Consider the following 16,894-nt stretch of genomic DNA (forward strand, 5'->3'; position numbering starts at 1 on the left):
ACGGGGGCAGGCCCGCCCCTCCTTGCTCCTTCGCCGCCCCAAGAGCCAGGCTTCCGCGGAATCCCGAGCCGGGCCGGAAGTCTTGGGCCGTCTGTTGCCAGTGGCCGCCGTGCTTTTTGGCTGCGCCTGGGTGCTGATGGCCAAGGGCGCCGGGATGCAGGTGGTTAGAGGTCTTGGAAGTCGTCACGTAGTTACTGAGACCGATTTTCAAAGCAACAGCAGCCGCGTTGGAGGTGAAAAGCAATACGTGCAGCCGGTTCTTTTCGTGGGGCAGTTTTCTTGGGATACAGAGTTATTTTGAAGCTTTAAGGCAGGGGTCTTCAAACTTGGCCCTTTTATGACTTGTGGACTTCAACTCCCAGAATTCCTCAGCCAGCCCTCAGGGCTGGCTGAGGAATTCTGGGAGTTGAAGTCCACAAGTCATAAAAGGGCCAAGTTTGAAGACCCCCTGCTTTAAGGTTCTCGTTCAAGGCAAGCCGTTTAGGAAAAAAAATGCTCATTTAGCACGCTCTTGAAGCCACGTGTGAACCAGGGCATGCCACAAAGGAGACTGAACAGAGGTCGAAATGCATTATTCCAAACGGCTATAGGAAATCGACTTTTAGGGATAATTTTTTTGTTTAAAAGAAACCTTGTCAGAAGTTAAGCTTCTTAAAAGCTGTTGTAAAATGGAATTATTTGGGCACTGGGTACAGCGGGGTACTCCCTTCCCCCTCCTCCCTCCCCGACTTCCCAGAGCTAAATACAAGGTATAAAAATAGAAACAATCATAATCTACCATATGCAAACAACAATAAACTATTAAATCTATCGCACTTTAACTCTTATAAAATGACTACAAGCTATATAAATATCACATCAATACTTATTCAAATGCTAAATGAAACTTTTTAGTCCCATATTTATTCTGGATGTAATCAATCCATTTTTTCCACTCCACAATATATCTCTGTTGCGAATGGTCTTTCAAATACGCTGAGATCTTTGCCATTTCCGCCAGGTTAGAAACTTTTAAAGTCCATTCTTCTATAGTCGGCAGTTCTTCCTTCTTCCAATATTGCCCTACTAAAAGTTTTGCTGCCGTAATTAAATTCAACATCAATTTAGTGTCCACAACAGTAGTGTCAGTAATAATACCCAGTAAAAACAATTGCGGACAAAACTTTATCCTTTTCTTAAATATCTTCTGCATATTCCACCTGATTTTAATCCAAAATGCTTTAACCTTCTTACAGGTCCACCATATATGAAAATACGTTGCATCTTCACCACCACACCTCCAACATTTAGGCTGGCAGTTCGGATACATACTTGCTAATTTTTTAGGATCTAAATGCCACCTATAAAACATTTTATAAAAGTTCTCTCTTAAATTTTGGGCTTGCGTAAATTTTACATTTCTCACCCAAATCTTTTCCCAAGTATCCATTGTAATGACCTTGAAAATTCTGAGCCCACTTTATCATACAATCTTTAACAAGTTCTGTCTCTGAATCAATTTCTATCAGTGCAAGATATATCCGTTTGATATGTGCTTAACCTTGATTTCTAATTTGCTTTACCAAATTTTCATCAGTCATTGAAAAACCAATTTTCTGATCTTCTTTCCACCTGGCCTGTAATTGCCCATACGGAAGATATCAATCATTCCTGTACACTCCTTATTCCCTCTTTCAGTACATCCTATCCCTATATATCGGGTGTCAAACTCGCAATGTAAATGTAGTTAATTGTTGAAAAAATTGTCACTAGTAAGAATATTTAGAATTTGGGGGGAGAAATAAGCTGAAATGAGCACTGTAACAGGATTTACGATAAGGCAACTAAAATGACAAATAGGATTATTGGAAAAACTACATACTTAATTGTTGTTAATCAAAATAATGAGAATTGTCTTAATCTAATGTTTTGCAGTAGAAAGATACTTTGGGGAAAGGGGAAATCTACTGAAATTAACATATGGAATATAGATTATAGAAATCAATTGTTAAAGATTGTCTTATAAATGTTACCCAGACAACATACTGTTTACAAATTACTGAATGATTTATGTTTTGTTAAAAATACCAGTAAAATCTATACAAAAAAATTAATAATAAAGTTGGAAGGGATCTTGGAGGTCATCTAATCCAACCCCCTGTTTAGGCAGGAAACCCTATACCAGTGATGGCAAACCTTTTAGAGACCGAGTGCCCAAACTGCAACCCAAAATCCACTTATTTATCGCAAAGTGCCAACACGGCAATTTAATATGAATACTGAGGTTTTAGTTTAGAAAAAACAACTCATACATTAACTTCTTTTGTCTTATCTTCTGGAGTATTGGTTTTTCCTGCCAACTTTATGTTGTCTGCAAATTTGATGAGTTCCACATCTATCCCCTCATCCAAATTGTTGATGAAGATGTTGAAGAGCATTGGACACAGAACAGAGCCCTGGAGCACCTCCACTACCCACTTCCCTCCATATAGATGCAGTTCCATTGAGGACCACATGCTGAGTACAGCCAGTCAGCCAGCTACGAATCCATCTGGTGGTAATGCCACATTTTTCTATCTATCAGGTTGTAGGTTTTGGTCTACTTTATCAAATGCCTTACTGAAGTCCAAGTAAATTATATCCACAGCATTCCTCTGGTCCTCTAATTTTGTCACCTGGTCAAAGAATGCAGTAAGATTTGTCTGGCATGATCTGTTTTTGACAAACCCATGTTGGCTTTTGATAATGACTTTGTTTGCCTCTAGGTGTTCGCTGATTCATTGCTTGATTATCTTTTCCAGAAGCTTCTCAGGTATTGAGATCAGGCTGATAGGTCTGTAGTTTCCTGGATCCATTTTTTCCCTTTCTTGAAGATGGGAACTATATCGGCTCTTTTCCAGTCCTCTGGTAGTCCCCCAGTGCTCCAGGATCTTTGAAAGATATAGCTCAATGATTCTGAGATTACATCTGCCAGTTCCTTCAGAATCTTGGGGTGGAATTCATCTGGTCCTGGTGATTTGAACTCATCTACAGTGGACAGGTGCTCATTTACCATTTTCTTGCCTATCTTAACTTGTGTTTCTAATCTGTTTTTATAGTACTGTTTTTGATAGGTTGGACTGTTTTTTCCTTTTGTGTAAATACGGATAGAAAAAACAAGTTGAGTAGTTCTGCTTTCTCCCTTTTGCTTGTCACCTTCCTGCCACTTTCTCCCACTAATGGACCAATCATTTCCTTAACTTTTTTCTTGTTTTTTACATGTTGAAAGAAGCTTTTTTGTGTTAGTTTTGACTTTTGTTGCAAGCCTTAGTTCATTTTGAGCCTTAGCTTTCCTCACCATCTATGCAGGCTTGGGCTATTTGCGTTGCACTGGGAAGTGCTGACTTCTTTAGGGTTACCTCTGCATACCACTTTGCAGTGCTCCAGCTCAGACACGGCATAAGATTGTAGCTAAGGTAAGATGTACAAACATATTTGGTGTTAAATGAGTAGGCCTGTCTCCACATTTAGTTCATTTACCTTGATTTTAGTCAATAGCTTTACACACATTAACGGAAACTCTGGCACTATCCATAAGTCATTCTTTCCCAAGAGGTATTGTCTGTGCGTCCCTCCATATGTCCAGATTTGAAGTTGTTGGTAGGGCACTACTGTATTGACTGGATCATAACAAGTGACCCTATCCCCCACTTTGCAAATGGAATACATAGTCTTGTTATAAACATAACTCCCTTTTGTTCCTTTAAGTATTGGACCCATGGTCTGAAGATGTGAGGGAAACAGCAGCAACAATGTAAAAAAATGTAGCAATACACAGTCTAGATACTACAAACCCAAGTTCCAGGGTAGTCCAGTCCATTGAAGTTTTCTTCTAGTTAGATGGAAACAGTTCAACAGGTGAGGCAGGTTGATGTTAGGCTGTCCAGCGGCTGAGCTTGCCACTAGAGAAGATAAGATGGATCTTATCCTGGACCCGCCTTGATTCCTTCCACTTTTCACTGCAGTTGAGGTGCTCAGGAGGACTTGACGGGGCTGGGACCACTTAAGGCTGGTATAGGTGACAGTTCTTTCACTTGAACCCACTCTCCAGGAACAAGGATTGGAGTCAGGTGGTAGGGCAGCCTGGGCCTGTAATGAGATACAAGACAAAACCTGTGCCAGATTATGCAAATACTGAGTAACATTCTTTTCTTCTTCATTGACGTTCTTGAACCTTCGTGCAACTCCCATACATCATTTCAAAGCAGGTTTTCCAGAGATGAGGCCTGTATTGAAATGGCCTCACCACTGGATGTCACAACCTGTCCAACCACTGTGTACTTCCCACAACATAAGCCAAAAACAAAACTCATTCTCTAACTCCTCCTTGCAGCTGCGTGCCATTCTCCTCAACTTCCCATGTGTCTATCAACTTTATTTGAGTAACTTTTTATTACTATTATTATTAATCAATCTTCTTTCTTTCCACTTTTTTCCAAAAGTATCCATCTCTTTTGACATTCTGGAACTATATTTTATATAGTATATATTTTTATATCTGTTGTTTTATATTATTTTTATCCAGTTGTGCACTGCCCAAAGAGTTGCTAATGGCGGAGTTGCTAATGGCGAGATGAGAAGCTATACAAATTTGATAAATAATAGATATATACATATCCCCCCCCCATTCCACTCACAATCAGGTGGAATTATGCATTAGTTTTCCCAGCCTTATTTTTCCTCTTAAGTGTACAGCCACCAATTATCCAACTGCAAGTCTTTCAAAAATGAAACCCTTACAGCTGGTGAAGAATAACTTCTAGGTATCAACTTCCAGAATCTTTTGATCTCTGTTTACAAAATAATGGAGAGAAGTCTCATAAGCCCATGGTTCCATTTCAGTTTTGCACTAAACAGGCAAAAGTTATAGGGCTGCAGCTGGGGTAGACCAGTGTCTTAGAGCTACTGAATCCAACTTTGTAAGGAAACAACAGTATTATGAGAACAAATGAAGTTGATCAGGACTCAGAGGAGAGGAGATATATCAGCTGAAATAACCAATAAATGCTGCTTGGTCCTGGTCACCTGACTTTCCTTCTGATGTAAAAGGGAGTGAAAGGTATCTTACACAAATAAACCTTATAGTTGTTGTTGGATCCCATTGGCTTGAAGGAGGGAGTGGTGACAAAGGACTTTTAAGCTTGTCTTGCTCATGGGGATGGGGAGAAGATGTTACCAGTGGTATTATTTTCATGGGTATGGCAGAAATAAGATGCTGCCAGGGCATATTTGTATTTTATTTAGGTGCAAATGAGGATGGGCTCTGTGATTCTCTATAATGGAAAAATGAGAAAAATGTTTACTTACAATGCAGGCATTTAAGGTATTCATCAGATTCTTATAGTAACATAGAGGGTGGGTAAGGGGACTTGTCCAATCTAGGAATGCTGTGTCATTATAAACTGTTAATTCTGGGTGATGACCAACTTGAATGGACTATTATGTTGAAAGAAAAATCTTCATCAGGGTCCAGTCCAAGCTGGGAATAAACAAAATGGAGACTGCTTTAGAAAGAAGGTTGTACTTTATTGAAGAGCAGAACCACAAAACATGTGGCTCTGGAGCAGCTGACCACATGTTGCTGGGAGTGGTGGGTTTTTATACTTTCTTGGGCTTTTGTGTTTGGAGTTGTTGCTGTGGCATGAACCAGCTCACTCGCTCACCCTTCACCTGAAAACACAATGCTCGTCAAACGGGCCGCTCACCAAATAGGCCGCTTGGTAACTCACCCTTCGCCCAAAAACAGGCCACTCACCAAACAGGCCGCTCGCCTGAAAACACATCGCTGCCAAACAGACCGTTCGCTGGCTCACCCTTTGCCTGAAACCATGGAGGGATGGCATTTGGGGATGGTTGGCAAAGCAAATCCTGAACACCTTGGATTTCTGTCTAGTAGGAGGAAAAATTATCCAGGATGTTGTATTGCCTGTCTTGTAGAAGTAGCTGCATGCGCACACACATGCACACACACACCCATTCAGAATCACACTGAGGCTATTCCCTTCACCTACCTCCATGTAAAGCTGCTTCTTGCTCTATACCACTAAGGCCTTTGCATGCATATTTTCCTGAAAATTCCAAGGGGGAGGGAACCAGGCCCCCTCAGATGATTTGCAATTCATATGCCTTCACTGAGGAGGTAGCAGGTAAGAGATCTCCAGACCCAAGCCCTGAATATGTTGCACTGGTGGATTCATAGTGGGAGTCTTAGGGCTCACTGTGTGCAATTTAAGAAATATTAATAGCCTGGCTTGCACACCGGTTAACCTTAACTGGACATCACAAACCTGGACGCACTAAACTAAGAGCTAAGGCAGGAAATAACCCTTGAAAATGGGCAGCCAGTAATTATGTACTGAGGCAAAACATGGCTGTGAAGAATTTTGGGAGGCATGTGCAAACCTGACTGGAAGCTCAAAGTGAGATCCAACATGTAAAAATAATTGTCACAGAATATTAGACACTATAAATTTCTTTTCCACCTAACAGAACTTTTGCCCTGACTTTTAGACCTTTTTGGGTTGAAAGGCTCCCCTTTTGGAAGCCACTGCAGGGATCTTTGTCTGCTGCCTCTATTAGTGTCTTCCCCTTTCTGCATTAACAGTTTAAAAACTTGTTTCCCCACATCCTGGAGCCCCAATAGAAACACCCATCAAGTCTCCGTGACAGCTCAAATTTTAACCATGTGCCAATAAAAGTGTGTCATCCACACTTATATGGCACAAAGGGGGGATTGTAGAAAGACAATCCCCACCCCCCTGAGAAATAAATATTTTGGGGAATAGTAAAAGGCAGAAACCTCTCACTCTCCCCCAGCCAGAAACTCAGGAAGTCAAGTCTGTAGAAATGTAGATTTGATAATCCTTTCAGAAAGACTGAAAGAACACTTCCAACATTTGGGAGATGCTGTTGTGTACATTTTTGCTAAGCGGGCTGGGGGAAGATGCCATCGGTAAAACATTTTAAATAAATTTTCTTTATACGATGAGGCCAGTGTTATCCTATTATTCCTATCCCAAATTGTTTGCCAAGTATCTAGGTCGATGTTATGTCCTAAATTGTTAGCCCAGATCAACATGGGGTCTTTCACTTGCTCTTCAAACAGCTTATATCCCAAAAGTAATTTATAAAAATTCCTTATTTGTTTAGAGTCCGGTCCCAATAATATTTTGTCCAATGCTGTTTCAGAGGTATATATCCCCCATTCATTTTTATCCTTCCTAAATCTCGATTGGATTTGTAAGTAGGCCCACCAATCGAGTTTTATACCTTGTAATTCTAGTTCATTCCTAAGTTTCAATTCCCCCTCCTCATTCAGAATATCCTTGTATGAGATTATGTTACCCAAATCAAACAGATTTGGGTAAACTATCGCTTCAAGGGTGGATAGCCAGACCGGTATTTTGGTGTAATTGTGAGATCTAATTTTTTTCCAAGTATTGAGTAGCGCTTGCCTGATCCGGTGTCTTTGAAAATGCGAGAAAAGACCTTGTTTCTCCGTCCATAGGAAGGCATGCCAGCCATATTGCAAATCGTGACCCTCTAAAGTTAATAGTCTTCTATTTCTCAAGATTACCCATTCTCTAATCCAGCTCAGGGCCGCGGCGTGGTAATATAATTCCCAGTCTGGCAATCCAAAACCCCCATTTTCCTTCGTGTCTTGTAAATATTTCAATTTAATTCTTGGTTTTTTCCCCTGCCAAATAAAATTTAGTGATAATTTATCCAAATTTCGAAAAAATTTAGAGTCGAGTTGAATTGGGATATTCTGAAACAGAAACAGGATTTTAGGCAGAATATTCATCTTAATGACAGCGATTCTTCCCAATAATGAGAGTTTTAGGTTTCCCCATCTTTCCAGGTCACCTTTTATTTGATTCACTACACTATCATAATTATCCTTTTTGAGTGAAGTGCATCTAGCCGTAATGTTAATCCCTAAATATTTTATTTTCTTGACTATTTCTATATCCGTGATTTCGGCCAGATTACCTTTTTGTTTATTGGTCATATTTTTAACAATCATCTTGGTCTTATTTCTATTTATTCGCAGTCCGGCAACCTCACCATATTTAGATAATTCTTCCAATAGCTTTGGTCCCGTCTGACATGGATCCTCCATAATAAAAACTAGATCGTCCGCGAAAGCTTGCAATTTAAAGGTTTCCTTTTTAATGGTTAATCCTTTTATCTTTGGGTCGTTTCTTATAGTTCTCGTTAATACTTCAAGAGTCAATATAAACAGCAACGGTGATAAGGGGCAGCCTTGCCGTGTTCCCTTTTGAATTTGAAACTTGCTAGATGCTTCCCCATTAATAATTATTTTTGCTTCCTGATTGTCATAAATTGCCCTAATTATATTTATAAATTTTTCTCCCATATTCATAAAGCTAAGCTGTTGGCACAAAAAAGACCATTTAACATTGTCAAATGCCTTTTGGGCGTCTAAGAAAAGTAATGCCATCTGTTGTTCGCTATGTAATTCATAGTACTCCAATGTATCTAATATTATTCTAATGTTGTGCTTAGTGTGTCTCTTAGCGAGAAAACCATTTTGATCTGCGTGTATGAAATCATTCAGAAATCGTTTCAATCGTTCCGCTATAATTGATGTAAATATCTTGTAGTCCGAGTTAAGAAGTGATATGGGTCTGTAATTTTGGATTAATGTATGGTCTGTGTTATCTTTCGGAATAAGGGTTATGTTTGCCTCTAGCCAGGATTTAGGCGTCCTTGCGCCTTCTAATACTGCGTTAAATACCTCCACTAGGGGTTGAGCTAGGATATTTTGTAATTCTTTATAAATCTCTGATGGAAGACCGTCGGGTCCCGATGCTTTATTATTCTTTTGTGCATTAATAGCTTTTATCACCTCAGATAGTCGAATTTCCTCGTTTAACATATTTCTGGTATCTTCTGTGACCTTAGGTAGTTTGGCTCTTTGAAAATATTCCTCCATTTTCTCCACACTTGCCTGGCTATCTTCTTTATATAAACGTTCATAAAATTCCTGGGCTATAATTTTTTTTTTTTCCTCCTGGTGGAATATTCTCCCTTCCTCATCTCGTAGTTCGTGAATCCAGTTTTTCCCCTTTTGTTTTCCCAATTTGTATGCGAGCCACCGGCCCGGTTTATTTGCATTTTCAAAAAAATTTTGTTTCGTGTTTCTCAATTGTTGTGCCAATTTCTCTTTGTCTAGAATGTTAAGTTTGTGTTTAATCAGATCCATAGATTGCTTGATATTCTCTTTTTGTGGATCTTGTTGGAGTGTAACTTCTAAGCTCTTATATTCCTCTTCTAATCTTTCCCGTTGTTGTCTTTTCCCCTTATTTTTATATACCATATATGCCCTCGCTACCCCTCTCATCACTGCCTTAGCTGTATCCCAATTGTTTTGTACTGAGGTGTCTATAGCTTTATTTTCCTTAAAGAAAAAACTTAGTTCTCTCTCCATCTTAGATTTGAATTCGTCTTCTTTTAAAATTGCTCTTTGAAGCGTCCATCTGGATATTTTTTTGGAACCTTTCCAGATAAGTTTAATAGGATTGTGATCTGCCCAAGTACCTGTCGCTATATGTACCTCATCTATTTCTGAACTAATTTCTTTCGTCATCCACACCATGTCTATTCTAGACCATGAGTTATGTCGGTTGGAGTAATATGTATATTGTCTAGCCTTACGATTTCTTTCCCTCCAGACATCTTGGATATTTAGTTCCTCAGCCAAGTTAAGAAAAGATCTCGGTAGAGTTCTTCTCTTCTTTTTCCTAAGCGTCTTTCCCATATAATCCAAATTTATATCTAGGATAGCATTAAAATCTCCTATTAAACAAATCTCCTCATAATCAATGCTACATATCTTATTGTGAAGTGTTTTGAAAAATTGTTCTTGGTTATGGTTTGGGGCATATATCTCTACCATCATGACCTTCCTGTGATTTATTATAACCTCGACTATCAGTATTCTACCCTCTTTATCGTTATAAATTTGTTTTGCAGTCAATTTTGGGTTTACATATAGTGCCACTCCTCTCTTTTTCTTGTGTCGGTCTAAGGAAACGAATAGGTTCCCTATTCTTGGTTGTACTAACAAATATTTTTGTTGTTCCTTTATATGGACTTCTTGTATTGCCACGATATCCAATTGTTGGTGAATAAGCCTATTAAAAAATTTCCGCCTTTTCACTGGCGAATTCAATCCATTAATATTCACAGACATAATACTACACTCACCTCCCTTCATCTTACTTATTTCTGGTTTTTGTGGATCTCGTGATTCGGGGCTCTCTCTCTTCCTTGTCTCTAGTTCCATGTTTCTCTGTTAACTCACCGGATTTGTTCCTTCTATCCTCTGTAGCTAAGATCTTCCCATCCATTGCCACACATATTGTATCTCTTTCTCTTACCTCCCTTCCATCTTGATCTTCTAAATCTACTTCCTCTTGGCTATGGAAGTGGCGTTTGTAAAAATCTTCTGCCTTCTCTATCGTGTCCAGTCTATGCCTTCTATCCTGCCACGTAACAAGAATACCCTCTGGAGTTAGCCATCTAAAGTTTACATTTTCTCTTATTAGTTTGGATGTTAAGAATTGATAGCCGCGTCTCAGATCCCTCATCCTTTTAGGTATCTGTTTAAGGATGGTGATTGGTTGGCCCCGAAATTCTAATGGTTCCTCTCTAGATCTATGCAGAAGCTCATCCCGAATTGATTTTTTAACTAACCTTACATGTACTTCTTTTGGGAGGTTGTGCCTTCTCGCATAATTAGTTTGGACCCTGTATGTTTCATCAATTTCCGCCAGCATTTCCTCCTTCCCTACACCGAGTGCCTTTGCCATCAGTTCTGCCATCATGACCAACAGATCTTCCCCTCTTTTTTCTTGAACATTCTGGAAGCGTAGATAATGAGCAGCCTTTTCTGCTTCCAGAAAAATGACTGTTGTTTCTAATTCCTTATTAGCCTGAAGGAGTGTTTCATTTAAATCATCTACTCTCTTTTCCTCTTTTTCCATTCTAGCTTCCATATCTTGAAGTCTTTGTTCATTTTTGACTAATTGCTGTTGAATCCCTTCAAATTTATCATCTATCGCTTGGATTTTCCCCTTTAATTCACCAGTGTCGTTTCTTATTTGGCCTATTTCTCTCTTCATCTCCTCGTGGTTTTTGGCCATTGCCTCGTGTAGGTTTTGCAAAAGGGCATGTAAATCTTTAAAGGAATTCGAGTTAGATCTTTCCCTTTGCAGCATATCCTCTATAGATTTCTGATTGGAGGGACTTGAGGCCATCCCCTGTCCCTGTGCTGCTGCCTTTTTGCCAGCGCTAGGCTTAGTTGCTCCCGAGATACTTGTCATGTTTCCCCAATTTTAACAGCGTTTTATCAATGTATAATACCCTGAGTCTTATATAAACCTTTTAACTCTATGACAAAAGATATATAAAACAGTTACCACCAGATACTTATTACCAACTAAGCAATTTATATAATAGAATTCTATAGTATGAATATAATCAAAGTCACGTTCTTCTTCTTTTTCCCCCCCCCCCCCCGTTTCCGGCGCAGAAATTGGCACCTTTTCCGTCTTCCTCTGCTGTCAAAGACCAGTAGGTGTCCCACTAAACAAACCTCCAGTTACTAAATTGCTATATCAAATGGCCGCCCGTGACAAGTAGAGTAGAATTTCAAAAGTTTCAAAAGTTCACAAATTCAAAATTTACCAGGATAGACCAGACTAGACCAAGCTGATCGCTTTCCACGCCCGACAATCCAGAGTTCAGTCTCTAAGGCTCCAAAGCTCAGACTTTGACTTGTTGTAGCTTTTCTCCAGCTAGAATACAGTCATATAGTCTTCGGCTTTCTTTCCCTTGCTGTTTTTGCCAAACGCCTCCCTCCAGACTTCTATCGCCGCTTATTCCCTCTCCGTGAGGCTCCCACTTCGAACCAGTACCTCTTTCACAAGCGCTTCCTATTTAATATTCGGATACACTCTCCGTCAGCTCCGCTCTACCGTTGTCCCGCTGCTTACGTGCTAGCTCCGTCCCTCTGTCAGATCTTCATGTCGGCCATTACTGGCCTCCTTCTCCCCGGTTCGCTCGCATCAGACTTTCTCCGGATCTTCAACACGAACTGCCGCTCATGAAGGTTCTCCGGGCTGCCTGCAACTTCGGATGTCCCTACAGGACCTCCTGAAGCTCCGAAAAGCCCCCGCGAACACTGGGTGAGAGGTTGTGCGAGGAGAGAGCTCCGTTCACACAGCCGCCCGCTCTGACAGTTGGCTCCGTTTATTTGTTCTGAAGAGATAGGCACATACTTCCACACGTGATGGTCTTGCAGTAAAACACAAAAATTTTGGAGAATGATTTGGATTTGGCTGAAAGAAATATTGAAACAAGATCTGGAGTTTAGTCCAGAACTTTTCTTGTTGGGAATCACGAAAGAGAAATATCCTAAAGATGTGCTATACTTAACGATCCATATTATCACAGCAGCTAGAATATCATTTGCGCAAAAATGGAAAAAGAATGAGATCCCAGGACAAAAAGAGGTTATTAGGAAAATTTGGGATTGCGCTGAAATGGACAAATTAACTTTGGAATTAAAGAATAAAGATCAATCAGACTATTATAGAATTTGGAACAAATTGTATCTTTGGATGGATAAAAAGAAAGGTCTCTATTAGGTTTTACAGACTAGCTCACTGTTTTAAATATTGTGGTATTTCACCGATTTGTAATCTAAGTGTATTTAAGTGTATTTTTGATGTACATATATACATGTATATATATATATTTAAACATTGTAGACAAAAAGGTTTGTCAGCTCGCTGGTACTGTGTCCAATGTTTTTAAATAATAAATTTAATAAAAAAAAAAAAAAAGAAAGACTGAAAGAAAGAAAGACTGGAGCCAGAAATCTTAAGAGCTGATGGGATTAGAAAGACAAAGATCCTTAGAACCAGCAACCCTCACCCATCCAACACAGGACATAGTCATTAGCCCCAGCCCCAGGGAAACAGGACATGACCTTGAGGATATAATAGGATTAACCCACCACCATCAGAATACCAAAAGGGCACACTGAACCTCAGGTCCAAAGTTCATGCCACAGGAACCACTCCAGACACAAACGCCCAAGAAGGTATAAAAAGCCACCACTCCCAGCAATATGTGGTCAGTTTCTCCAGAGCCACATGTTTTGTGGTTCTGCTCTTCAATAAACTACAACCTTCTTTCTAAAGCAGTCTCCATTTTGTTTATTCCTGGCTTGGACTGGATCCTGATGAAGATTTTCCTTTCAACAATTACAATCCCAGTTTTATTATTGGTCCCTTCTGTCCAGGCTAGATCCATCATTCTAGCCTCAGTAAAAGCAAGGCTATATTTTAGGGCCATTTTTCTCGCATTCCACTGTTATTCAGCATATAGTTTACCTTTTCCAGTGAAAGAACTAATGTAAACGTGTTGATATTTTTATCAGAACACATTGGCATATTAAGGAAAACTATGAATTAACCGTAGGAAAGCATCAGAAGGGCAATGAAAATTATTTCCACCCCTGCAATAGAACACATTTCATCACATTCAAGTTAAGATAAAAATAGTGTCTAGACTAGAGGCGAGCAGCAGAAATCCGTATTATTCTAAGAAGCAGTCATTCTCCCCGCACTCCGCTCTCGCTTTTATTTGCAGTTCGCGCTGGTCCCGCTAGTCGGCCTCAGCCAGCCAACCTCTCCCGCTCGGCAAGAGGCAAGCGAGGGCCATCGAGCCAGTGCGCGAAGAAGCTGGCTCGAAGGGCTGGACCAGGAGAGCGGAAGGGCCGGAAACGGAGAGTCGGGCCGCGGAAATCCAAGGGCGAAGCGTGATCATGTCGCTGGCTGTCGGTGGGTGCTTCTGCTGGCTGCCAGGCAGCTTTTAGGTTTTCTCGCCTTCCTAAACGGAGCGCCTTCTTTTCCGCTCGGTCTCGTGAACTGTCCCCGATCTGTCCGTTCTCTTTCCAGCTAGAGCAGGGGTCGGCAACCTCGGCTCTTTTATGACTCGTGGACTTCAACTCCCAGAATTCCTGAGCCAGCTATGCTGGCTCAGGAATTCTGGGAGTTGAAGTCCACGAGTCATAAAAGAGCCGAGGTTGCCGACCCCTGAAGCCAAGCGATGGGTTACTTATTGTTTTCTCGTTGTTAATTTAATAAGGCTGTTTCTTTTTCGTCCAGGCAAAATTGTCAGGAGGCTGGACAAACGCATTTTGTCGGTCGCACGTCCTGCTAAAACACCGTATCCGATAACCGGCAGACTGTATTGCAAAAGTGGGAAGGCCGATGGGAAAAATCCACATTTCAAAGAAGCAGGTAAAGTGGAGCCTTCATAATTTCTTGACGAATCCTTTGTATGCTTCGTTGGGAAGCAATCCACATGGTGTAGATTGATGCCCCAAAATGCAGTCGGGTGCTTTATTCAAAGAGTTGGAGAGTTTGATTTATTTGTGAGATCAATAGCCTGCGTTTCCAGGAACTCGGGCCCTCTATTTCTACTAAGAATCTGTGTTGTAATTAAATTTGGGTTCGATCAGGCTTTTAACTTGGAAGAAATGAGAAAATATTAAGGGCGTAAAGAGTATGAATGGAAGTTGACACATCTGTGGGTTCACGCAGTATGGTGAACCAAAATGTGATTGCTTGTTTTTCTTTCTTAGTACGTTATGTGAACTCAACCGCTGATAGCAAACCATGATTTTTAAAGCTTGATGGTCTGTCAATCCATATAACTGTGGTTTGTTCTGGTTAGATGGACCATGGATTATGTTTTTGGATGAACACAGCCAGTAGATGACTACCTTGTGTGCTCTATTCCCTCAGTTTCAAAGCTGTTAAATGCAGATAGAAAAACTCCAATTTAGGAAGTTGTATATATGTACCAAACTCCCACACCCAAACCATTCAGAGCAAATTTTTAATTTGCCCCCTAGGAAAAAAAAACATAGTTTGGTGTAGTGGTTAAGGTATCAGGCTAAAAACTTGGAGATCATGAGTTCTAGTCCCACATTGGAGACAAAGCCAGCTAAGTGCCCTTGAGCCAGTCCCTCTCTCAGTTGCAGGAAGCAGACAAGGGCAAGCCATTTCTGAAATCTTGGCCTTCTCCAGGAAGTCAGAGGGAGGTTTCAAAATTGACTTGGTCTTTTTGCTCCTTTTTTGTGTTACAAGGAATTCACGCTCAAGAAATATATGGAGCTAAGACTTAAATATTGTACAAATGTTGACATGGGGATGTCAAAACAAGATATTAAACATACTTAAAATTTACTAGAACAGAGTGGACCAATAATATACAGTCATCCCTGTATATAGATTCTGGGATGGCAGGGAAGGGTCTGGTGTCACTCTTTTTGGAAAAGAGGATATATTAAATTAGAAAAAAGGCACTTTCCTGTGTTGGATTTCTACATCATTCCCTTGACTGAAGCATTTGAGAATATCAAGGAAGAGTAAATATTCTATTAATAGCTGATAAGAAGGGGCCACTTAGGCATACAGTCCAACTCTTTACTCAGTGTGTGAATTCAAATTAAACATTCCAAATAGATAAATACGTCTCTGCTTGAACAATCCAGTAAGGGGAAACCACTATATCAATGGGTAATTGATTTCAATATTGAATTGTCTATTAGCAGATAGGAGGAGGAAGAATATTGGGCATGTGCGCTGGCCTGAGTTATTTATAAAAATAAAGACAGGCTATAAATATATAAATAAATAAAAGTTAGAAAGCAATCAGAATCTTCCTTTTGATAGCCTAAATCCATTAATTTGTCTCACTTGATCTAGTTCAATAAAGAACAGATGTAGCCTTCTCTATATTACATCATTTCAAGTATTTGAAAGATTCTTATGCAATTTTTTCTTCTGAAAATTAAAACTTTTCCAGTTTCTACCATCTTTTTGTAAATTTTTGTTTTTAGTCTCTCGTCATCCTTTTTACTCTTTGAATATCTGTCTTGAATGACTTTTGAATGACTGTTTTGTTTGAATTCTTTTTAAAGTGTAATATACAAAACTAAAAATAATAATCCAAATGAGATCAAACTAATAAGGAATAAATGAAAAATATTACTTTTTGCGTTTTGCAATCTGTACTTCTCCCAATGAAGTCTAAAATTTCACTTACTTTTTGGAAGTCACAAACCATTATTGACTCATGCTCAGTTTGTAATTAACACACTTCCAATAACTCCCTCACAAGATAATTCTTCATTATCTATAGTATCTGTGCATTTTTCCTTCCTGAATGCATAACTTTGCATTTAGTGGTCTATGTTTCATTCTGTTATCCTCAGGTTTGTTTCTCAAGAGGTTAATTATTTGAAATTTCTCTCACAATCCATCCACTTATGTGTCATTTGCAAGTTTGATAAGCATTCTTTTCAACTCTTCAGCCAGCTCATTAATAAAAATGTTGAATACAGTAGAGTGCTTAAAACTAAAGTCTGACAAGGAATCTTCAACAAGAAATTGAGTTATGGCTTTGGAGCCATACATATTTCTTTAATTGTCATGCCATTCCACCATTGTCTAATTAGTTGAATAATCAGAATGTCATGATGTACAATATTTCCACAACTTATTAAGGAAGTTACTCAATCAAAATATGAGATAAGGTTAATCTGACTTTTTGACAAATCCGAACTGACCTATGGATGATAATTGTTTCAAGTTGTTTTCATATTGATCACTTTATGTTTGATCTAGAATCTTATTCATTGATAGCAGATTGACAGGTGTGTAGTTACATACCACTTAGTTGGGATAGGTACCTGTTTTGATCATGATCAGTTTCTGGATACTATCATATTTAAGCAAGCCACAATTAGCATGTGAAGCTTCCTGAATCT

General features: G+C 39.6%; 1 protein-coding gene across 5 annotated transcripts in view; it reads left to right on the forward strand.

Moving 5' to 3' along the window:
• Positions 1–129: 129 nt before the first annotated feature.
• Positions 130–16,894, forward strand: part of FAM162A (family with sequence similarity 162 member A) — a 28,348-nt gene continuing 11,583 nt past the window's right edge. For 2 of the 5 annotated variants that reach the window (XM_083351883.1, XM_083351882.1), the window contains exons 1-2: positions 136–233; positions 14,223–14,357. In XM_083351883.1, coding sequence (XP_083208009.1) covers positions 137–233; positions 14,223–14,357 — 232 coding nt within the window. In that variant the 5' untranslated portion in view covers position 136. Of the gene's footprint in view, positions 234–13,417; positions 13,896–14,222; positions 14,358–16,894 lie in introns of those variants that run through there. The other 3 variants (XM_083351884.1, XM_083351886.1, XM_083351885.1) reach the window with 3 other exon arrangements.

The sequence above is a fragment of the Vipera ursinii genome, assembly GCF_947247035.1.
Source record: "Vipera ursinii genome assembly, chromosome: 2".
Lineage (NCBI taxonomy): Eukaryota > Metazoa > Chordata > Lepidosauria > Squamata > Viperidae > Vipera > Vipera ursinii.